At 42.4% G+C, this 24,353-nt stretch overlaps 2 protein-coding genes across 5 annotated transcripts in view; one reads left to right on the plus strand and one right to left on the minus strand.

The window, feature by feature from the left end:
- The window catches only part of acap3a (ArfGAP with coiled-coil, ankyrin repeat and PH domains 3a), a 309,102-nt gene extending 294,480 nt beyond the window's left edge, over nt 1-14,622 (minus strand). Inside the window, exon 1 of the mRNA XM_048561396.2 lies at nt 14,381-14,622. Within this exon, the coding sequence (XP_048417353.2) occupies nt 14,381-14,469 (89 nt within the window). The 5' untranslated portion in view covers nt 14,470-14,622. The remainder of the gene's footprint in view (nt 1-14,380) is intronic.
- Nucleotides 14,623-14,734: 112 nt separating this feature from the next.
- Nucleotides 14,735-24,353, plus strand: part of pusl1 (pseudouridine synthase like 1) — a 101,882-nt gene continuing 92,263 nt past the window's right edge. For 3 of the 4 annotated variants that reach the window (XM_048561764.1, XM_048561768.1, XM_048561765.1), the window contains exons 1-3: nt 14,735-15,131; nt 16,949-17,109; nt 19,587-19,644. In XM_048561764.1, the coding sequence (XP_048417721.1) occupies nt 17,054-17,109; nt 19,587-19,644 (114 nt within the window). In that variant the 5' untranslated portion in view covers nt 14,735-15,131; nt 16,949-17,053. Of the gene's footprint in view, nt 15,132-16,948; nt 17,110-19,563; nt 19,645-24,353 lie in introns of all 4 variants that reach the window. The other variant, XM_048561767.1, reaches the window with a different exon arrangement.

Consider the following 24,353-nt stretch of genomic DNA (forward strand, 5'->3'; position numbering starts at 1 on the left):
TGCATACAGGGCCAACTGGAATAGGCTGAGTATAGCAATCTCTACAGACTGTCACTTCCCAGGTGAAATGTACTGCCTCTGAGTGTCTGATGGAATATGGCTTGCACCATTCACTACTGGGACTGAAGTCATAACCTTGAAGAGTCATGAGACATTCCACCCAATCTACATACAGGTGGACAATGGCAAGGTAGACAGCAACCTATAGGGAAAGTCCGCTGTCCAGGCTGCAGTCGAGAATACCTTTTGTTAAGGCAATCCTCAGTTGAAACTTCAGATTGGGCTAAGTTTTACAGCTGCAGCAAGCGACATGATGGCAACAAGTACAAAAAAGCAATCACCTCAGGGCGCAGTACATGTAGTGCACGGCCAATATTATGGACACTACAGTCAACTCGGGACATCATAAGCACAAATTTGGTTTCCCATCACTACATTATATGCAAGCCCTGCCCCAACCCCACCCCCTTCATTTAGCCAAACACAGTCTCTGTTGAGGGAAGACGGACATGTCAAGGAGGCGGGATGAGGTGGTAGGTAGGAAATGGAGGTACGGCTTGAGGTGGGAAGAAGGGATGGGTGAGAGGAACAACAGGTTAGGGAAGCGGAGACAGGCTGGGCTGGTTTTGGGATGCAGTGGGTCAGGCCCCAGGATGACCTTCCATATCAAGCAGATGTTCACCTGCACATCTGCCAATGTGGTATATTGTATCCGTTGTACCCGGTGTGGCTCCCTCTACATTGGGGAAACCAAGCGGAGGCTTGGGGACGGCTTTGCTGAACACCTCCGCTCGGTTCGCAACAAACAACTGCACCTCCCAGTCGCAAACCATTTTAACTCCCCCTCCTATTCCTTAGACAACATGTCCATCATGGGCCTCCTGCAGTGCCACAATGATGCCACCTGAAGGTTGCAAGAACAGCAACTCATATTCCGCTTGGGAAACCTGCAGCCCAATGGTATAAATGTGGACTTCACAAGCTTCAAAATCTCCCCTCCCCCCACTGCATCCCAAAACCAGCCCAGCCTGTCTCCGCTTCCCTAACCTGTTCTTCCTCTCACCCATCCCTTCCTCCCACCCCAAGCTGCACCTCCATTTCCTACCCACCACCTCATCCCACCTCCTTGACCTGTCCGTCTTCCCTGGACTAACCTATCCCCTCCCTACCTCCTCACCTATACTCTCCTCTCCACGTATCTTCTTTTCTCTCCATCTCCGGTCCGCCTCCCCCTCTCTCCCTATTTATTCCAGTTCCCTCTCCCCATCCCCCCCTCTGATGAAGGGTCTAGGCCCAAAACGTCAGCTTTTGTGCTCCTGAGATGCTGCTTGGCCTGCTGTGTTCATCCAGCTCCACACTTTGTTATCTTGGATTCTCCAGCATCTGCAGTTCCCATTATCACAGTCTCTGTTGCACCAGCATTTCAAAAGGTCACTGGCACATACTATTTCCCACAAATCTGTCCCCTCAACAACCTCTGCCTATCTAGAAAAATTATGGTCAGGGCATCAATCTAATAAGCTTGGTGCAGCTAGGAATGCCATGTAAATAACTTCTGCCTAAACATTACCTGTAAGCAATAATGTACAAGCTAGACTTGTTAGTGAATCAGAAGGTTTTGACCGAAATTTGATTTAATCCCTCTGCTAATAAGCCCAAGAGAATGCTCTCGAAGACTAGCTATAAACATTTGACAGATAGCCTGCTGGCCACTGCTGTGGGGGCACTAATCTGGACTTTCATTACGGATTACCGTTGAGACAGAGCAGAAACAAAGCAACCGGATTACGGAGATCATCACTTAATGAACTGAGGACAGGAACAGAGAGTTGCATCATCCCAACCATAATATATGGTGTGAAATGCTTCTACGTAGAACATGCCACGCTGATTGTAGACATCTGTAGAACTCACTTCAGGAACCCAAGAAAGGATGAAGGCAATGAAAGGGGCATCTTTAATGAAAAAGTGATGATAGTTTTCCAATTATTTGCAAACTGCAGAAAGACAATGATGTGGTGGAACTGTCACTGGGCTTCTAATCCAGAAGCCCAGGCTAATGTTCTGGGGTCATGTGTTAGAAACCCACCATGGCAGATGGTGAATGTAGTATTTGAATATAGTAAAATCTGACATTAAAAGCTAGTCAAATGGCAACTATATAACCATTATTAATTGCTATTTTTTTAAAAAAAGACTGCTCCAATTCTATCTCCTTTAGCTAATAATCTAGTGTCCTTTATGGAAGGAAATTGCTGTCCTTACCTGATCTGACCTACATGTGACTCCAGATGCACAATCATAAGGAAAATTCTCAACTACCTTTGAAATGGAGTAGAGAGCCAATCAGTTCAAGTGTAACTAGGGATGAACAACAAATGCTAGCCTTATCAGCTTCACTCACATCTCAAATAAGAATTAAAACAAAACACACCATCTATACTGATCAGGCACTTTCAATGTCATTATGTTGCTTCTCTTGAAATTAAGTGTTTAGTTCCAAGGACCTCTCCACTGTTGCTTACTTTCAGGTCTACTGTCAACCCTGCCAGATACGATTTGAAAGATGTGGAGTTTTAGTCATAGGTCTAGTCATGAACTTCAGCATTTTTAAAGTCTGCAGTAAGATACTGGCAGCGGCTATAAAATTTGATTGCTGCCACCGTGAATATTTGCCTGAAAACACCCAGGTTTCAGTGCAAGTAAAAAGGTCCATGCAAATGTATCTTGTTTGCAAACCTCGTTAAGAGTTGGCGCATTGGAAGCAGTTTGCTTTGCTCCTTGAATGGTCCATTAAAGCAAAAGAAATTTCCAGTCAGGTAAGAGACCGACTGGAGTCTGAAATCGATCACTCTGAAATTGACACTCTTTTCTTAAACTGCAGGTATTTTCTGCACTTTACAATCATATCAAATGTAATCATATTTATAGTTGGCAACTTTGTTAGATTTTGAGATAAATATTTTTTAAAATTGTTTAGCGCAGCATTAAGGTGTACAAGGATATCCTGGAGAGCATGAGTTCCTTGGAATCCACTGAGAAAAAAGTAGGATATTTCGTGGTGGGGGGGGAACAAAGAGAAAGTTACTAGGTTATTGCAAAGCCCTGCAATCTCACATCCTATGTCGCACTTCACTCACGTGTAGCACTCTCATTCCTGAGTCAGGAGATCAAGGGTTCAGGCCTCATTCCTTGCTCAATGATGATACAATTTTGCACATTCAGAACTGCTGAGTTTTCAATGAGCTATTAAACTATCTGGCTTCTCAAGGGGACATAAAAAGATCCCATGTCAGTGTTTGACAAAGATCTTAGGAGTTTGATTGGGGTGTGGTGAAGAATTTCTTCCTCTACATCACAAAGACAAACTCTCTGGATTGTTACTTCATTGTTGTTTGTAGGCTATGCAACCTCCCCAAAACATTATTTTCCAACCAGAGGCTCCATCCTTCCTTCTCCATGTTGTATGAGGCTGAACCAGACTGTTTGCCACGTTGGCTCCTATGCCAATGATTTTAAAATTGTCATCCTTTATCTGAAACTCCCCCATGGTCTTATGCTTCCATCCCTCAGTCATGACCTTCCCTGCGGCCCGACAATTCTTCAAGATATCAACACTCCTCAAATATTCCCTCTGCTTTCCCTGACTTTAACAGCTGCAACACTGGCAGTCATGTCTTCAGGTGACTAGACTCTAGGCTATAGATTTCTCTTCTGAAACTTTTCCAGTTCCATCTTCTCTTTTAAGATACTCCTTAAACCGTATAGATTTCACTAAGCTTTCGTTCCTAATATTTCTGTTATATCTCATGTCAAACATACAAATCATAACAACTTATGAAGTTCCATGGGATGTTTAATCCATTAAATTAATTATGTTAAGGCAATACCTGAGAAGGAAGAAACGTCTCTTGTCTTTGCTGGTGCACAGAGTAAAGGGAGAAGTTTCCCCAGGTGAATCCTTGCAGACTTTCCAACAAGTGAATTCAGTGCAGTTGTTGCACTGCTCTTGATCAATATCAACATGCCTGCAGCATTGTGTCTAGGGGGTCAGTTAGGTCAGGTTAAATGACCATCTGCCATCTCTCATGAGAGAGTGGCTTTATGGTCTGACAGGGCTAGAGTTACTTTACCTTTACCATGTACAGTATTGGTCTCTTCGTTTAAGCAAGGGTGAAAATGCATTGGAAGCAGATCTTAGAAGGTTTTGGAGACTAATACCTGGAATAGGATGGTTGTTTCATTAGGTTAGGCTCGTACCCACTCAAGTTGAGAAAGCAAGAGGTGACTTACCAAAATAGAAGCCCCTGCAGCGTCTTGACAGAGTGGTCATGGAAGGAGATTTAGTCTTATGGGAGAGTCTGGAATTAGAACCTAAACCTAAGGAGTCACTTATTTGAGACATGTGAGGATAATTATTTTTCCTCTTGGAGGGTTTTTGAAACCCTCTTCCTCAAAGGGTAAAGAAAGCAGAGTCTTTGAATATTTTTACAACTGAGGTTTTTGATCAATAAAAGGGGTAGAAGGTTATTGAGACGAGGCAGGAATATGGAGTAACCAGATCAGTTCTGATTTTACTGAATGCAGCACACTCGAGGGGGCAAGCTGCTGCTAACTCATATCATCATGTCAGAACCCTACCTATGGAAGCAGGCCATTCGACCCATCAAGTCCACACCAACCCTCCAAAGAGCATCCCACCCAGACCCAGCCTCCTACTGCTTTCCCGTAACCCTGCACTTCCCATGGTAAATCCACCTAACCTGCACATGTTTGGACTGTGGGCAGAAACTGGAGCTGCCAGAGGAAAACCATGCAGATGCAGGGAGAATGTCTGTGTGGAGTTTGCACAGTCATGTGAGGGTAGAATTTAACCTGGGTCACTGGTATTGTAAGGCAGCAGTACTAACCGCTGAGCCACTGTGCCAGAACTTCCTGAGCTCTGAACAGTTCCTGCTACAAGAAGAGTGGAGAAAAAAAAGACACAAAAATGAGCTTTTTGACATTTGGAACAACTCAGACATGTGTCTGAGCATACTTAGGTTTCACAACAGAATTAAAATTCTTTCTCCTTCTTTCTGTTGAAAATATAGCATCTTCCTTTTTCTCCCTCAAATTCAATGAATATATGTTATCTTTGTCATTTTATTACTTTCTTCTTGGTTGTTCCCTTTTTCTGCTAACTCATGGTGGGATATACTCTGTGCAAAACTGGGCACTGTGGCAAAGATTTTCCAACCATAAATTAATGGGGAAAAGAAATGCATTTTTATAGCACCTTTTGCTGCCTTATGATGTCCCATAGCCAATGAAGTAGAAATGGTAATCCATTAATTTTAAATAGGTTATTGTGACATTACTGTCTTTAAACCTTAGGCTTTGTATCAATACCATAAGAGAGATTACAGCTGACCTCCCTTGATGTTCATACAAGGCTTTTTTATTGCTACAAGGAGAAGGAGCATCTTGCCTTCATATTGCCTTTGATGCACAATCAGTTGTGACCTTTGTCAGAAGTCACCTCATTGGGTGGTCATCATCCATGGGTAATTCCGGAGATCACTACGTCCATTAAAAACAGCTTCTGGTCTTTAACAAATAGATGCGAAAACACACTCTACACATTAAGCAGCTCCTAAAAGGGCAATGTAGTGTCACTCATCTCCACACTTAAATGCAGAGAGACTGATCAGCAAATTCAGAGATCTCCTTAGTGCCTGAGAAATCACTGACAAACGCAGATGGTCGTTTGCAAGCTTTAAAGGTGCAACTGAACTGGAGGTTAAATTAAACCCATGGTAATTCTCTCCCAGAGGGGTGGGAACTGCAGGGAGTCTCTTCAGAACTGTACAGCTCCTAATCAGTATTAAATTTTTGTTAGATATCTGAAAAACATGTTCATGTTTTATAACGGATTTCTTCGTAGAACTGTCATAGCACATGTTTTTGACAATCTTTCAATAATTATATGCAAGTAAAGTTCTCCAACAAAGTCCCTTCTTGATAAAAGAAAACTGCACTCATTAACTGCTTGGGTCCACTAGTCATCAAATCTTGCAAAAGTTATCAACTAATAAGCACCTTTTGTTTTTTTTTCTTTACTATCACCTCCATACTAGTTATATATTTGAAATGATCATGACAAAAAAAACCGGATTATTATTTTGTGATCAATTAACATGGGGTGGTATTTCAGGCTTTTGGTTTCAAAGAATTTAAAGGATGTGGGACCGCATTTGAATTCCGAGAATGGAATAAATGCAGTCGTTACGGACGTGACCCATGATTTTGTGACTATCAATGAGGGCAGCCAGCAACCACCAAGATCATTTGAGCTAACTCACAATCAGCTCGCTAAGAGCTGGCAGGTAGCAATTTGAAGAGTTTCTCCATCCATTGCGCATCTCAACAGTGTCTCAGGTCACCAAAAACCAGTGGCGACTCAGAGGCCAGCAACAAGTTAAAACCTCCTCAGGAGATCCAGCAACGAGTTGGTGTTTGTTTTCTTCTTGTTGCAGTTTGAGGGTCCTGGGGGAAGAAGGGGGTTCAAATCCAAGGCCAAGGGCTTTCATTCAGAGGTTTCTTCCTTGCCTCCAACTGCCCCCAGATTAACCTTCAAACCAGGAGGCAGGTTGTCCTGGTTTCCCATCTGTGTCACCAATGGGCCTTCATAGAATCCCTACAGTTTGTGGAAGCAGGCCATTTAGCCCACACCAACCCTCTGAAGAGCATCCCACCCAGACCCACCCCCTACCCTCTACTCCATGGCTAAACTACCTAACTTGCACATCCCTGGACATGATGGGCAATTTAACATGGCCAATGCACCTAAATTGCATATCTTTGGATTGCGTGAGGAACATGGAGCACCTAGAGGAAACAACACAGATGCAGGGAGTGATAATGGGAACTGCAGATGCTTGAGAATCCAAGATAACAAAGTGTGAAGCTGGATGAACACAGCAGGCCAAGCAGCATCTCAGGAGCACAAAAGCTGACGTCTCGGGCCTAGCTAGGCCTGAAACATCAGCTTTTGTGCTCCTGAGATGCTGCTTGGCCTGCTGCGTTCATCCAGCTTCACACTTTGTTATCACAGATGCAGGGAGGGTGAGCAAACTTCACACTGACAGTTGCCCAAGGGTGGAATTGAACCCGGGTCCCTGGTGCAGTGAGCAGCAGGACTAGCCACTCTGCCACCTCCAGATGTGGAGAATAGGGCAAGTATGTCACTAATGCCCAATCATTTACCATCTCATCACGTCTTTTGCCATTTTCAGGAAGGGGAAAACACCAACGTATAGAAATCCCCCCCCATGGACAGAATTTAGACCCAGAAACATGTCAATGTGAATTCAGTAAAAACCTATCTGATTGACAAAAATGAATTTCAAAGGATTGTAACTGAACTATGTCATGTATGTGTTTGGATTTAGTCCCAGTACTAAGTCAAAGTAGCGAGGACGGAGGAAGGTAAGCCTTGTTACAGTGTTAAGGGTCTGAATGTGCCATAATTAAACATTGCTGCCTGGATCAGAAATCTCATGATTACTTATTTACATCTTTACATAATTCCACTTCTCAAGCAATATCAAAGTTGTATAGGTTTATTCATTATTGGAATATCTCTTTTATTAAGATTTGTTATGCCTGGCCCTGAGTCATGGCATTTCCCTGATTTCACTTACCTCCTGGGAGCTCTGAGAGTGACTTGCAGATGTGTCGATACATGGATTCTGTTTTGACCCCTCTAAATGATTGAGCACAGGCAATTATCTTGTGACAGTAAGCTCAAATGAAGCAGCTTCAACCCATAGTTGAATTACAACTTTTCAACTGCTAAAGGTAAGCCTTAATGCTTGGAACTGTATGCCCGTTCTTAAAACTATGTTCTTCAAAAAGGAATGGATCTGAAAGTTTGAAATTTCCAAGAGGGAGTAATAGCCTTGGCATGTTTTTGAGGCAGGTTCATGTGTCAAAGTCTGGATCATTTTCTGGTTTGTTTTTGTTCTTCTTTAAGCTGGGTAAACAACAGCCAAGGAATCTAAAAACCAAGGATAATTGTACCTCATTTCTAACTCTTGACCCTATAGTGAATGCTAATGATTAATGACCTACATTTTGTAAATGAAAGATAATTGGGCATAGACAGGCAGTCACTGGATTTCAGTGGTAAATTTGGAGCCATAAACTGTCACTTCTTACATCTTAAGTGGTTATGGATTAATTCTTACTCTACAGGATTCCACACAAAATCTAGGATGGGTCTTCAGTCCAGAAGTGACAAAATACTGCACTGTCAGAGGTGCCACCTTTTCATTAAATTGTTTAACCAAAATCTTGTCTTCCTCCAATTCAGCTGAACAAAATAGATCTCCTGGCACAAATAGCATTAGACCTGAGTTAGTATTTATCCCATAATCAACATCACAGAGAGTAGATTATCTGGTCATTTAGCACATTGCTGTGTACAGGAGCTGGCTGTGTGCTAATTGACTGCTGCACTTCCTCCATACAATAGTAAACACACTTCAAAAGTACTTCATTAGTTGTAAAGCATTATGGGACATGTTAAGGCTGTGAAAGGCTCTATATACATTCCACTCTTTGTTTTGAAATAAAATATTCTTAAATACCCTTCTATGGCTCAGGGACTTGGATCTGTTCTCATTGGAGAGAAAGAGGCTAAGAGGGGAGTTAATAGAGACATACAAGATGATCAGAGGATTAGATAGGGTGGACAGTGAGAGTCTTTTTCCGAGGATGATGACTTCCACTTGTACAAGGGGGCACAGCTACAAATTGAAGGGTGATAGATTTAAGACAGATGTCAGAGGCAGGTTCTTTACTCAGAGTGGTAAGGGCGTGGAATGCCCTGCCTGCCAATGTAGTTAACTCAGCCACATTAGGGGCATTTAAACAGCCCTTGGATAAGCATATGGATAATGATGGGACAGTGTAGGGGGAGAGGTTTAGATTGGTTCACAGGTCGGCACAACATCGAGGGCTGAAGGGCCTGTTCTGCGCTGCATTGTTCTATGCTCTATGCTCTAAACGTAAGCTTTGACTTTGAGCAATACCAATGCAAGTCTGAAGCTCTGGCAATGGGAAGAATTTGAATTGAGAATGTCATATTAAAAACTTACAACCACAATGAAACATCTCTGGTGTATTGATACCAATAAACTTAGCAATATTACATACAATTACAGCAGAATTACAGCAACCCTCTCCTGAAAGCATTTTTTTTCAATAGACCTTAGAAAATACATCTACAAGATATCCATTTTCTATGACAGTTTTGGTGATATATGTGCTGTGTTAAAGGGTGTGGATCACATCTTGTCCGACAGGGAGTTTCAGGAAGTTTACCTGTCAGATTCCTTTCAAAGACCATCAAACCAGAAAGCAATGCAAATGTTGCTCCTGAATTTTTTTTTCCCATTAAATTTAGAAAGAATTTTGCAAGGCTCTAGCACTGCATCCACTTTCGCCTTGTGTTTAACAACCAAGATAAGTGAAGGAGGCTAAATGTTACACTTTACACAAATTTATCTAAGTGCAATTTTGGATAAGATTATTTTTGTTACTGGTTATCAGACTAGTTTCTTCACTGTTGCTAAGCTGCTTGCATTTTATTGGGAGTAGTTTTAGATCTGCTTGGCGGATGCATCTCTGCAATATATATTATATAAATATATAAATCACGAGCAAGAACACTGATCTCATCACCAAAGAGACTGTAAATTCTAACATTCTACACATATTCACGATAGAAGTGTCAATGTTTTGCTTTGCTTTGAAGGTAAACTGAAAACTCAAGTTCAAATATTGGTGCTGCTATTTAAATAAATATAACTCCCTGTAGTCAAGAACTTACAAATATTATCAGTCTCAAATTCAGGCATGCTATCATGCATACACATACACAAGGCATCCTTTCATGCCTTACCAGTTAATCTGCATGGGAAATTTGTCTGAAGACTGAAAACTCATGACAAACACATCAGGCCTAATATTGTGATCCAGCAGCACATGACAAAAGTAAGCGCAGTTGCTAAACATAGGAATGTTATGAACTTTGTGACCATCTTTAATCACTTTAAAATCTGTGACACTTGTTTGTGCCTTTCTGTTTTCTTCTCATTATTCTTTGAGAGGATGGGCTTCCAGAGAGTGATGGGAAGGTCCCTGACCTGAAATATGAATGACCATCTGAGACAGCATATCCTTCAGGAAATGAAACACAAAGGAGAGGGGGGTTGACAAACCAATGCTAATGCATTAATATTCATTACTTGTGCCTTCAGGGATTTCCAGCAATGAAAGCTGTATGTGATCATGCACACCACTCAAACATTTTAAAAGTGCATCAAAGTTACATGGTCAACACAGAACAGAAACAAGCCATTTGGCCCAAATGGGCTGTGCTGGGGTTGATGTTATGTGCAACCTTCCCACCTTACTTTCTTTAATCCTATCAGTATGAGCTTCCATTCCTTTCTTCCCACATGGGGCTTTCCACCTTTCTTTTAAATTTATCTGCACTATTGGCCTCAACTATTCCTTGTGCTGGCAAGCTCCGCAATTTTATAATCAGGTGTTGAAATAGTACAAAACTCCAAATAGTACAGTGTATCCTGAATTTGTACAGAGTTTTACAGGCTTAGCCCTAGTTCAGTGAGAGACATTTTTCAGAATCTGCTTAAATCAATATTCAAAATTACCCAGTACAAGGACACCTTTAACTCATATAATGCTCCTCATATAAAAAGATGTTGCAGAATATTTTACATGGTATCAGAAGGTATACAACATAGGTCTCCTTCAATAGTTCACTGAAGTATCAGCCTAAAATGATATCCTGAAGTTGTGGGCTGCAGCTTGAGTGTCTTTCTTTTTTTCTATCTACTCACAGGATATCGATATCTCTGGCTAGGCTAGCATTTATTGTCTATTCTTAATTGCCAGAGGACAATTAAGAGTCAACCACATTGCTCTGGATCTGGAATCCCATGTAGGCCAGACTGAATAAGAATGGCAGATTTCCTTCCGTAAAGGATATTAGTGAACTAGATAGGTTTTTCCAACAATTGTTAAAGGTTTCATGGTCATCATTGGACCCTTAATTTCAGATTCTTTATTTAATTCAAATTCCACCATCTGCAATGGCAGAATATTTGCTGAGTTTTTTAATTAACAGCTCAGCGATAATACCACTAGGCCACTGCCTCCCCATGAGTCAGAGATGACAATGCAGTCATTTGGTCAAGACTAACAGCAAGAAATTGTCTCAAAATGAGCAGCTAACACTGGTCCTCAGAGCAAAAAAGATGAGCACAAAACTCAGACTTGTCCAGGCTCTCATGTTCCAAGAACAAATAGAATACCTGCATCTGTCCATGCTAATTTGATTCCTGGTTCCTCCTCTGTATCCTTCTAAATTGATTTTCAAATTGTCTTTTAAATTGCATTGTAGCCGTTGCTTTAAAAGCTGCTGTAGTGAAGAATTACATTATTCAATTACCCTCTTAAATAAATGTCCAACTTCCTCAATTAGTTTTCCTCGCAATACTTCGTCAGTCTACACCTTCTTGTTACCAACTTGCACATGGCTGAAAGGGATAACATGGTGCGGAGCTGGATGAACACAGCAGGCCAAGCAGCATCTTAGGAGCAAGAAACTTAGTCTGCTGTGTTCATCCAGCTCCACAACTTGTTATCTCAGATTGTCCAGCATCTGCTGTTCCTATTATCTCTGATACATGACTGAAAGGGTCTATTTAAAAATGGCCACCTTAACTTTCTCTGTTCTTGTGGAAAGGTCCCAAATGTTTGAACCATTCTTCGTAACTACAACTTCACAATGTGATTTCATGCTGAGAATCTTCACTTCATCTTTTCTATAATTCTATCTTTCTAGTCTTCAGACACCCAGACATATATACAATTTTCCAAATATAGCCAAGCAATGATTGTACAAATTCCAAACTATGTACAGGACCCAGAATCCCAACTGCTTTCTGACTGCACTCCCACCTTTAAAGGGCTAGCCATAGGTGCCCCTAGATTCTTTATTCTTCCAAACTTCAGAATTTTACTGCCTTATGACCTCACTTACATTCTTTTTCTTTCTCAAAATGTACTACTTACTACTTACATTTTTATACACTGAGGTGCAACTGGCATCCATTTGGCCTTTCTGTTGACCTCTCTCCACCCTCCTGAGTCTCTTGCTCACACGTCCATTCCTTTAGCATTGCTAGTAGAATTTGATATCATTCTTCTATTTCCAACTCTTATGTTAATCTCCTGCAACGTTGCACATGGTGAGCCCAGATCAGCTACAGAACTGTGGAATGATCCAGTGCAGAGGGAGGCCATTTGGCCTATTGTGTCTGTGACAGGAGCAGGTAGAGCAGATGAAATATTTGAACCAGGCCGCGCAGACATAATTTCAACCTCACCTTCCACTCAGACATTTTGTTCTTATTTTCAAATTAATGGAACAATTTACACAGCATTTGTTCACATTATATGTGATGTTTCTAATCAGACAATACCCCAGGCATAATGCATGGGCTCATTTGTGAGCGCATGATTGTGTTTATTTGAGAGTTACTGGGATGCGGGTGTCACTGGCTGGGCCAGCATTTGAGGACTATTCCAAATTGTTCGTGAAAGATGTGCCACTTTCTTTGAACTACTGCATCTTCTTGAGTAGGAAGAACATCCATAGTGTTGCTAGGAAGGGAGTTTGAGGACTTTGACTCAGTGATGGTGAATTATAAACACAAATATGTCATACCAAGTCAAGATGACATGCAAATTGGAGGAAATTTGTAAGTGGCGGTGTTCCCTTTTCTCTATTGCTCCTGTCCTCCTGGGTGGCGCAGTGGGTAAGCTTGGAAGGTGTCGTTAAATGAAGGGAGTGAATTCTAAAGATGGTGGGTGGGAAATCAATAAAGCAGGCTGCTTTGTCTTGGACACTGTCAAGCTTCTCATGTGTTGCTGGAGTTGCAAGCAAGTGGAGAATACTCTATCATATTCCTGACTTGTACCATATGGACTGGTTTGGGGAGTCTGCAAATAAAAGCCACGAGTCCACAGAACCAGCAAAAAGCCAATTCCTCCCCTTCACAGCTCTTAGGTAGGCTAGCTACTGTATCCGCTATATGTTGCACACAATGGATGTTCGAGGAACGATTCCAATTACTAAAAAAAAATCTTGACACTGAGGAATAATAAACCAAATGCAATAAGCAAATACATCATGATGCACAGAACAGGACCGAGAACAGCAATAGAGCTCACTATTCAAACAGCTATTATCTACATCGGGCAGTTTTACAGGAACAGAATTCAGAACCGTTTCTCAGCCCCTGTCCTGATCTCGAGGTTGCTGCAATTCCTCATCAAGTGTCAAATCACTTCTCCGGGAATTAATTGAAAAAATGAGCAGAGATCTTATCACAAGAAGTCAACATGGGAAAATTGCCGGGAAAAACCCCCCAAAAAATGATGTGCGGCTGGGATTTTAATAAAACGAGAAATGGCGCCTCTCCCCTCTTTGTAATTACTACACTGACTGAACTGACAGCAGAAATGCTACAAGTCCAGTGACAAGGCAGATCCATGACTTCATTGTATGTATTTATTACAGGCCGGTTGATGCTGGTGGTGTCGAAGGACATACACCTTCATCAACCATCTCACAAAAGGAGGGGCGTTGGGGGCTAGCTCGTATTCAACATTTGGACACATTCATTCCCGCTGAAATTGCAGGACATTGCACGTCAATTTCTGGCAAAAAAAAACTGCACGCTGCGTTTTTGCAAGCAAAAAGACAGTTCAAAACGAGAAAGAGGACAGTTCAAAACTAAACATTGCAAATTTCTTCATGCATTCCTATTCTGATGGGACCCCGTCCCACGTCAGACTTAATCTCGCCAGACCATGCAATAATGACCACTGTCCCCATACTTTGGCAAGAAAACTCTGTCCCAGAACAATTGTCCAACACTTCTGCACTGCCATAAGCACCTTTTTCCCTCTGCTCCCAAAACTGCATACAATTAATGGACTGAAATATGAAACGGCGAGACTTTAAACTCAGCTTTTGGTTTGACCAGGAATGCAAAGCGATCACCGAGAAACCTCGCGCATTGTGCCTAATACTCACATAGTTTATTCATGATCCTCTTTGCAAATACACAAATTATTAAATACCGGGTTTCGCAGACACACACGTTTCAAATATACCGGTTAGAACACTTTTATTCATCCTTTATATTTAAGTGTAACACTGTAATCTGCAAGGCAAGTATCCACTTAGAATCAATGAATCCAGAAAGAAACATAATCCCTGTCCAATACCCCTTACCTGAACCGAGGGGAATCTTTCACACACTCTTCAAAATCCACTGTCATTTTGGCGATCTCTTTTTCTCTAGTTTGGCATTCACCCTTCATTTAGTCTGCTCATCGCCTGCTCTGAGAACCCAAACGCGAGGATGTGCCTGTGACCAGACTTAGTCCAAAATGGTAGGAATGCTGTGCCGTGAATCCCGGAGCCTGCGAGCCATTCTCCTGCTCTCCCTCTGCGCTCAGGGACAAGAGGAGCTGCGAGCCCGACGCCCAGCCTCTGGGAGCTGTCAATCAGCTGATGGCCAGGACACGCCCGGCAGCACTGTGACGGCTACGGGGGCAGCCATCTTTGATATAGGCATGGGGGTGCGGCTCAGAGAGAGACCCTGATCGGTCATTCAAAGTGGATGTGTGTTTTTCTTTTTTTTAGACAAAACCTGATCAGGTAAAAGAGGCGGAATGAAGAGCATCGGGGAACCCAAACGTGTAGGATGTAAATAATCGGAGACAAAGAATTGGATGGTCTACAATGGCTGAGAGATGTGCATGGATGGACGCTAGTCTGCTTCAGTACAACATTCCTGGTTACAGAGAAGGAGGATAAAATACATCGATTCAAAAATATGGCCTGGTTTATTATTCAATCTCCTGAAAGTTAAACGCTCCCTCATTTCCAATCTGTTTACAGGACTGGAGTCATTGCAACAGTTCCTCTCTCCTCCACCACCATCCCTCCCGACATCTGGTTTCGGCGCATCAATCTTCAAGTAAGATTCAGAGTAGGGCTCTTTAGAGACCAAGTAGGGATTTACACGGAGCCAGGGGCATCATTGGAATATTAAATGTATATTTTGCACCTGTCTTTACCAAGGAAGAAGATGCTGTGTAGGAAGAGGTAAATCAGACTATTGAAGGAAATGCTATTGATACGGCGATGGTATTGGATAGACTGTCTGCACTTAAAGTTGATCAGGTGACAGGACTTTATGAGAGTGGAAATTGTGATGCCACAACCGTCATTTTCCAGTCTTCTTTACACTCAAGGGTAGTTCCAAAGCACTGAAGAATTGCAAATGTTACACCCTTGTTCAACTAAGGTTATCCTACAGGGCAGTCGAGTTAACTTTGGTGATGGGAAAATTCTAGAAACAATAATTCAGACAAAATTAGTAGTCTCATGGACAAATTCTGGTTAATTAGGCACAGTCAGGAAAGATTTGTTAAAAGAAAATAATACTTGACTATCTTGCTGTATATTTAGATAAGGTAACAAAGAGGGTTGATCAGGTCAGTGCCATTGATGTGTACATGGATATTCAGAAGATATTCGATACAGTGTCACACAACAGTCTTGCACGCAAAGATGGAGCTCATGAAATAAAGTAGTAGTAACATAATACTAAATTGGTCGAATGATAGATACATTGAGCAATAAATGTTTTTCACCCTGAAAAAAGGTTAACACGAGTTCCCCAGGAATTAATATTGGGACCCTCGCTCCTCCTAATGTAATGACCTTGACCTTAGTTCACAGGTCACAATCGCAAAATTTGCACATGATATGAAACTCGGAAACTTTCTGAACTCCGAAAAGGCTAATGCAGAACTCCAAAATTGCAGACAATTTAGTAGAATGAGTAGACAGGTGGCAGATAAAGTTCAATACAGTACAATACAGAACGTTGAGGGACAATATAAATTAAAGGTACACCTTCAAAGGAGGTTCATCAGCGCATAGTATCTATGTACGGAGGTCATCGAGGGTGACACGATAGGTTGTGAGAACAATGAATAAGACATTGCTCACTTTATTAATGGGGGACGGAGGACGGAGAACAAGCGCAAGGAATTTGTGTTGAATTTGGAAAAGATGCTCGTTCATCCTTAGTGTTCAGTTCTAGGTGCTGCGCTGTAAGGAAGATTGAAGGCACTTTAGTAGGTACAGAGAAGATTTGTGAGAATGGTTCTGGGGATGAGGACTTTAATTCCAAAAAAAAATTAGAGATGTTGGTATTGTTTTCTTAAAGAAAAGAATGGCAGGGTACTTCACAGAAGTATTACAAATCTTGAATAGTTCTGGACAGAGTAAATAGGGAGTAAATGTTTCCACGGGTGATCGAATTGTGGTGAGGTCAGATTTTAAACAATTCTCAAATTAAGCCAAAAGGACACACAGCGAGGGGTTTTGAATCTGGAATTATTACGGTGGAGACAGGATAAGGAACAACGTGCAAGGTTAACAGGAAAATAGCAGAACGTCCCTTCTGACACCCACAATAGCCAGAATGGCCTCTCACAACAATGCAACCTCTGACCGATATGCAAAGCTGCACATCGCTTCTCATTAGCTCTGAATCCATGACGGCATCAGAGCGGCGTTAAAACTCAAGAAGGACCCCGAATGTGCCCTCTCTCATTCAGTGGCCAATTCTGGGCAGCGTTAAAATGGGCCTGTCTCGTCGCTACATCAACCCTCAAGACCTCTAGCGTCAGAATTAATTATATATTCAATATAAAATGTTAAAGACGTGCCCCATTATTTCCGTGGGACCAGTAATGTGTCTGTGAATTTGTTTTCTGTCAGGCTGTTATTGGGCTGAGCGGCCGGGGGGCCTGAAGACGTCGTGTCGCTCTGGGACGCGGAGGAAAGGGCGATTGTTCCCAGGACCGGCAACGGGCGGTGTACCCAATGGCGGGGAAGGCGCGATATTTAATCTTTTTCCAGTATTGTGGCACTCGGTACAGGTGGGTGCGTGTTCCCGCCTTCATACTGACACCTTTTGGACAGAAGATTCTTTCTTCCTCAGATGTAGATGCAGCTCCGGCTACACAGACTGGGAAAAGTCTCATAGAACATACAACAATTCAGCGCAGAAAAGGCCCTTCGGCCCTCGATGTTGCGCCGACCTGTGAACTAATCTAAGCCCCTCCCCCTACACTATCCCATCATTACCCATATGTTTATCCAAGGACTGTTTAAATGCCCCTCATGTGGCTGAGTTAACTACATTGACAGGCAGGGCATTCCACACCCTTACCACTCTCTGAGTAAAGAACCTGCCTCTGACATCTGTCTTAAATCTATCACCCCTCAATTTGTAGCTATGCCCCCTTGTACAAGCTGAAGTCATCATCCTCGGAAAAAGACTCTCACTGTCCACCCTATCTAATCCTCTGATCATCTTGTATGTCTCTATTAAGTCCCCTCTTAGCCTCCTTCTCTCCAATGAGAACAGAGCCAAGTCCCTCAGCCTTTCTTCATAGGGCCTGCGCTCCAGACCAGGCAACATCCTGGTAAATCTCCTCTGCGCCTTTTCCAATGCTTCCAAATCCTTCCTGTAATGAGGTGACCAGAACTGCTCGCAATCTGTGTATAGGCAACACAGTAGCTCAGTGGCTAACACTGCTGCCTCACAGTGCCAGGCCTGTCCGATTGATCCCTGCCCCCAGCTGCGCTCCTGAACCCAGTAGTTTTAGACACAGGAAAGACCTCCTCCAACCCCTGATAGTTTAAAACACACACTTGCAGGAACTCAGCAGGTTTGGTACGGACGGCACGGTGGCTCAGTGGTTAGCACTGTAGCCTCACAGCACCAGGGACCCGGGTTCAATTCCAGCCTCGGGCGACTGTCTGTGTGGAGTTTGCACATTCTCCCCGTGTCTGCGTGGGTTTCCTCCCACAGTCCAAAGATGTGCAGGCTAGGTGGATTGGTAAATGCTAAATTGCCCGTAGTGTTCAAGGGTGAATGGGTTATAGGGGGATGGGCCTGGGTGGGATTCTTCCAGGTACGGTGTGGACTTGTTGGGCCGAAGGGCCTGGTTCCACACTGTAGGGAGTCTAATCTAAACCTCTGCAGGGAAAGAAACAAAGCTAACGTTTGACTTATCCGATAGCCCCTGAACACTGTTTCTGATGGACCTCGGTTGAGGACAGGACCAGGTGCCTTAGTTTCCACTCACACATGGAAAAATAGCCAATTACATGAGGTGTTGGGGGCTCCGGGCTTCGATGCTTTCATTAGCCAGCAGTTTTGGAATTGGAGCGAAATCAACACATTTGGCGATATGGACCTCAGTCTGTGCTGACAAATGCGGTGATTAAACTCGGGCAAACACGCCAGAACAACATTTGAAGTCATGAGCAAATAGTTTTGAAATTGGTTTACTATGATTTAGCACATCAGAGTTAGTAAAATTCCAGAGACTTGTCAGTCAGCTCAGGAGAGCCTGAAATTTACGTCAAAAGATTCTCAATTTGCCCTTCATTTGACAGTGTTAGGCCAAGTGTTGATCAGTGCATCAATATTTATCACAAGATGCAAGTATATTTGCAAACAAGGAAATCTTCTTTGATGTATGCGTTATCACTTGTTGCATTCTTATTTCCAGTATTTCTGTTGTCGTAAGGTCCATTAGATGATTTGGCAGAATCCTTTGACTAAATGTCTTAAGGGGTAGGATTTTTTAAAGTTACTATGAAAGCTGCAGATTGTCAATGTATTTGTTTTAATTTAGAATTATCTCAAATGATTACAGTGAAAAGTTTATAAGCAGCACTTACAGCACTATCTCAGGAACAAAGGTACCTAGGTACAGCTCTTTCTGATACAAGATTATCCACAGTGTAACAATGTCGCCAACTCACAGTGCCATCTTAAGTTATCTAGTTACAGAGTAGAGAAGTGAAGAAAAAAAGTTGCAGTATAACCATAGGTCAGAAAATCAAGAAGCAAAGTTAAAAAGACAGACATCACCGTCTGTCTCCAAAGGGTCTTCGCAACATACCAGTGCAGCAGGCCTCCCCATGATCTGACCACTGGCTGATGTCATGCTCCTACACTGGGCCTCTGCCCCACTCTGGTTTGGGATGCTGGTCGCTGGCAAACCCATTCCGGGCCATTGACCTCAGTTCAGGGGACAGGGCCGGTTGTCCAAGGCCGAGAGTCTGAGACTACAGAAGAGGAGAAGAAAACACAGAGAAAAGAAAAGAAAGAAAAAGAATTGGTGGAGCAGACAAGCTCCAGCTGGAGCGTCCTACTCCACTACCATCTTATAAAGATCGTCAAGATGGTGGGGGAGTAGGATGCTCTAGCTGGAGCTCGTTCCCTCCACCTGTTCTTTTCTTTACTGTAAATCCCTGCTTAGTACTTTAGTTAACTATGTAAGGTGATCTCTAATATAGACACTCTGTTTATACAGATACTATATTTCACTCTTTACAGTGGAGTAATGAAGTCTCCTTCACATCAACCAATTCTTGGGGTTCAGAATTATTTGGAGGTAAGTGACTCTGTAAAGGCGCAACCATAAAAAGCTTTATCACACTAAATTAAAGATGCTTGCATTAACCTGTCACCAATAATAAAATGAACATCTAAGGTACAAAATATGAAGGGAAAGTTGTAACGTAAATGTGATTGTGGCGAGACATGAACCCTATTTAGGCTGCTTCCTTGATTTTTCAAAAGATTTTCAAATGAACCTCTTCCTGGAATGGGTATCAATAGTAAAACGTCTTCAGTTTAAAGTTGTTGCTTAGCAAAGCGCGAGGAGGATAAAGCGGTTGATGTGGTGTATATGGATTTCAGTAAAGCGTTTGATAAGGTTCCCCAAGGTAGGCTATTGCAGAAAATATGGAGGCATGGGATTAAGGGTGATTTAGCGATTTTTGGATCAGAAATTGGCTAGCTGTAAGAAGACAGAGGGTGGTGATTAATGGGAAGTGTTCATCCTGGAGTTCAGTTACTAGTGGTGTACTGCAAGGATCTGTTTTTGGGGCCACTGCTGTTTGTCATTTTTATTAATGACCTGGATGAGGGTGTAGAAGGATGGATTAGTAAATTTGCGGATGACACTAAAGTCGATGGAGTTGTGGATAGTGCGGAAGGACGTTGCAGGTTACAGACGGACATAGATAAGCTGCAGAGCTGGGCTGAGAGGTGACAAATGGAGTTTAATGCGGAAAAATGTGAGATGATTCACTTTGGAAGGAGTAACGGGAATACAGATTACTGGGCTAATGGTAAGATTCTTGGTAGTGTGGATGAGCAGAGAGGTCTAGGCATATCCATGTGCATAGATCCCCGAAAGCTGCCACCCAGGTCGATAGGGCTGTTAAGAAGGCGTACGGTGTGTTATGTTTTATTGGTAGAGGGATTGAGTTTCGGAGCCATGAGGTCATGTTGCAGCTGTACAAAGGTCTGGTGTGGCCGCACTTGGAGTATTGCGTACCGTTCTGGTCACCGCATTATAGGAAGGATGTGGAAGCATTGGAAAGGGTGCAGAGGAGACTTACCAGAATGTTGCCTGGTATGGAGGGAAGGGCTTATGAGGAAAGGCTGAGGGATTTGAGGCTATTTTCATTAGAGAGAAGAAGGTTGAGAGGTGACTTAATAGAAACATACAAGGTGATTAGAGGATTAGGTAGGGTGGACAGTGAGAGCCTTTTTTCTTGGATGGTGATGGCTAGCATGAGGGGGCATAGCTTTAAATTGAAGGGTGATAGATATAAGTCAGATGTCAGGGGCAGGTTCTTTACTCAGAGTAGTAAGGGCATGGAATGCCCTACTTGCAACAGTAATAGACTTGTTGAATTTAAGGGCATTTAAATGGCCATTGGATAAACATGTGGATGATAATGGAATAGTGTAGGTTAGATGGGCTTCAGATTGGTTTCACAGGTTGGCGCAACATCGAGGGTTGAAGGTCCTGTACTGCGCTGTAATGTTGTATGTTCTATGTTCAATGTTCTATAATATTAAGAGAACTATGCAGAGGGTTGTTACAGTATGGAATTCTTTGCCAAGAATATAGGGATATCAGAAATAGAAGGCTATTCAGCCTCTCAAGTCAACCCCATCATCCAATAAGATCATGGCTGATTGCCCAGGCCTCGACTCCTTTTCATGTCAGCTTCTCGTAGCCAGCAACTTCTTGATATTTCAGAAAATCTATTTGACTCCCTTTTGATTACTTTCAGTGATCTACTGAAACTGTCTGGGGTGGAATTCAAAACTTTCAGTACCCTTTGGGAGAAGAAATTCCTTTTCGTCTCCATTTCTCATAAGTGTTCGCTAATTCCGTAACTGTACCCGGTTCAAGATTCCTCCACTTTTGGAAACTTCTCAACATCTACCTGGTCAAGTCCCCATGTCTTTTATTTTTCAATATTCTTCTAAACTTTAATGAATGAAAACATTAACCTGTTTAACTGTGCTTGATACGTCAACTCATTTATCCCAGGAGTCGGCCTGGTTAAATAGGGGGACCAAATTTGTGCACGATACTGTAGGTGCAGCTTAACCAACGCCCTGTACAATTGTAAGATGACTTTCCTATTTTTCAAATTTCAATCTGCTAACAATAAAGCCCAAAATTCCATTTGTGCCTTAATTAGTCGCTGTAACTGCATGTTAACTTTGTGTTTCAAGCTCAAGATCCAGATCACTGAGTTGCCCCTTTTTGAGCCTCTGTTTAGGTAACCATCTCTGCTAGCTCCACTAGTTATGTTCTTCCAATCTGAAGAACACATTCATGCAGACTCTGCATCTTTTATGTGTTGACCATTCCTTGGTCTTTGCGAATACATTAGCCTCAATACCATGAGCACAAATTTTTAATATAGCACCTTGTGAATACCTTCTGGTAATTCAACTGCACTGCATTTACAGGCTCCCTTTTATCATCTCTGAAGGAGATAAGTGAAGGAAATAGAAGTCTCACCCACTGTCTGAAGACATGGCAAGAGTTCCACGTTACCTCTTTGTTCGGGAGACTGCTGTATCAAGGTCCAGTAGTGGGCCTTAGTAGGGAAGGCGATGGCCTAGTAGTGTTATTGATAGACTGTTAATCCAGAAACTCAGCTCATGTCCTAGGGACCGAGGTTTGAATCTGTCACAGCAGGTGGTGGAATTTGAATTCAATATAAAATATCAGGAATTAAGAATCTATTGATGACCTTTGAAACCAGTCTCAATTTTTGGAAAAATCCATCAGATTCACAATTGTCCTTCTGGAAAGGAAATCTGTCATCCTCACCTACGTGTGACTCAGTTGTGTCAATAGCTACGAAGGCTCAAAACCAAAATGAAACTGAACGGGCCACCTGGCATCAACCTGGGCATCAGACGATGGCAGAAACCGCCTCATTGATACTGCAAAGTCCTCCTTACTAAGATCTGGGGTCTAAGTGGCAAAATTGGTTTTAGCTCAAAGACTAGTTGAGCAACAGCCTGACATAGGCATAATCATGGAATCATACTTTAGAGACATGACCCAGATACCACCATCACCATTCCTGAATATGTCTCGGCCCATTAGCACGACACCAGCAGAGGGAGTTGCCCTAAAAGTCCTCAACATTGACTCTGGACCCCATGCAATCTCATGGCACCAGGTTAAACGTGGATAAGGAAAACTGTACCATATACTGTCCTCCTTGGGCTGGCTGGTGAATCAGTACTCAGCTGTGGTAAACAACACGTGGAGGAAGGACTGAGGGTGGCAAGGCATAAATGTGCTCTGGGTTGGGGATTCAATGCCCATCACCAGCTCAGCAGCAGCGCTACTGATCAAGCTAGTTGGGACCTAAAAGACATAGCTGCTAGATTGTGTCTGCGTCAGATGGTGTGGGAACCAACAACAGGGAAAAACATACTTAACCCAATTCTTACAGTCTGCTTGGCTGCAGGTGCATCTGTCCGTGACAATATCGGTAACAGTGACCACTGTGCAGTCCTTGTGGACATGAAGTCCTGCCTTCACATTGACAATAATCTCCATCGTGTTTTATAGCACTGTCACTGTGCTAAAAGATTTTGAATAGATCTAGCAACTCAGGATTGGGCATCCATGAGACAACGTAGACCATCAGTAGCAGCAGAATTGTATTCCAGCTTAATCTGTAACCTTGTGGTCCCGTATATTCTCCACTCAACTATTACCATCAAACCTTGTTCAATGGAGAGTGCAGCAGGACATGCCAGGTGTAGCACCAGGCATACCTAAAAATCAGGTGTCAACCTGGTGCAGCTACCAAGTAGGACTACCTAATACCAAACAATATAAGCAGCAAGTGATAGACTGAGCTAAGCAATCCCACAACTAACAGATCAGATCGAAGCTTTTCAGTGCTGCCACATGCAGTCATGAATGTTTTTGTTGAATAGAAGTTTCATAGAATATGGTGAGTGATATCAGCAAGAGAACCAGAAGCGAGAGCGGGGAGTAGCTCTTGGTGAACCCTCTAATTCCTTTGACCAGGCACTGAATGCCTTTAAATAAGGAATTGCCAAAATAAATTCCCCTCCCACCTGGAATAGGTAGATTAATACTGTGCGCAGCACTACAGAAGTGATCTCACCGTGCCTTCTGTAAGTAAAGTATAAACTCTCTATTTTTGTATTTACTACCCTTCACACTAATCATTAACATTCTGTTGGTTTTCCTGCTATGTATGCTGTAATATGCAATTTTTGTACACTTTTTTGTTGTTTGTGATTCGTACTCTTAAAATATCCGGATCCCTCTGCATCTCAGCTCTGCAATCTCTCATCATCTAAATAGTATGCTATTTAGCTAATGCTTTGTATTGTTGCTGAAAAAATGAACAATTTCATATTTTGCCATATAATATGCAATTTGCCAGATCTTTACACATTCACTTAGTGTATCATTATTCTTTTGTAGTCTAAGTCCTCTTCAAAATTGTTTATCTACCTATCTTTGTGTCACCAGCAAATTTAGCAAACAGGGCCTTTGGCCCCCACGTCCCAATCATTTGCATCAATTGAAAAATGTTGAGTCTCCAGCACTGACCACACTTGTCACATCTTGCCAACCAGGAAAAGTTCAATTTATGCCTGTGCTGTGCTTCAATCCATCCATTCCAATATGTTACGCTACACATGACCCTTATTTTCTCCAATAACATTTGATGTGGCACTTTATCAAATGTCTCATGAAAATCTAGGTACAATATATCTACTTGT

Source organism: Stegostoma tigrinum, chromosome 28 (assembly GCF_030684315.1).
Source record: "Stegostoma tigrinum isolate sSteTig4 chromosome 28, sSteTig4.hap1, whole genome shotgun sequence".
NCBI lineage: Eukaryota > Metazoa > Chordata > Chondrichthyes > Orectolobiformes > Stegostomatidae > Stegostoma > Stegostoma tigrinum.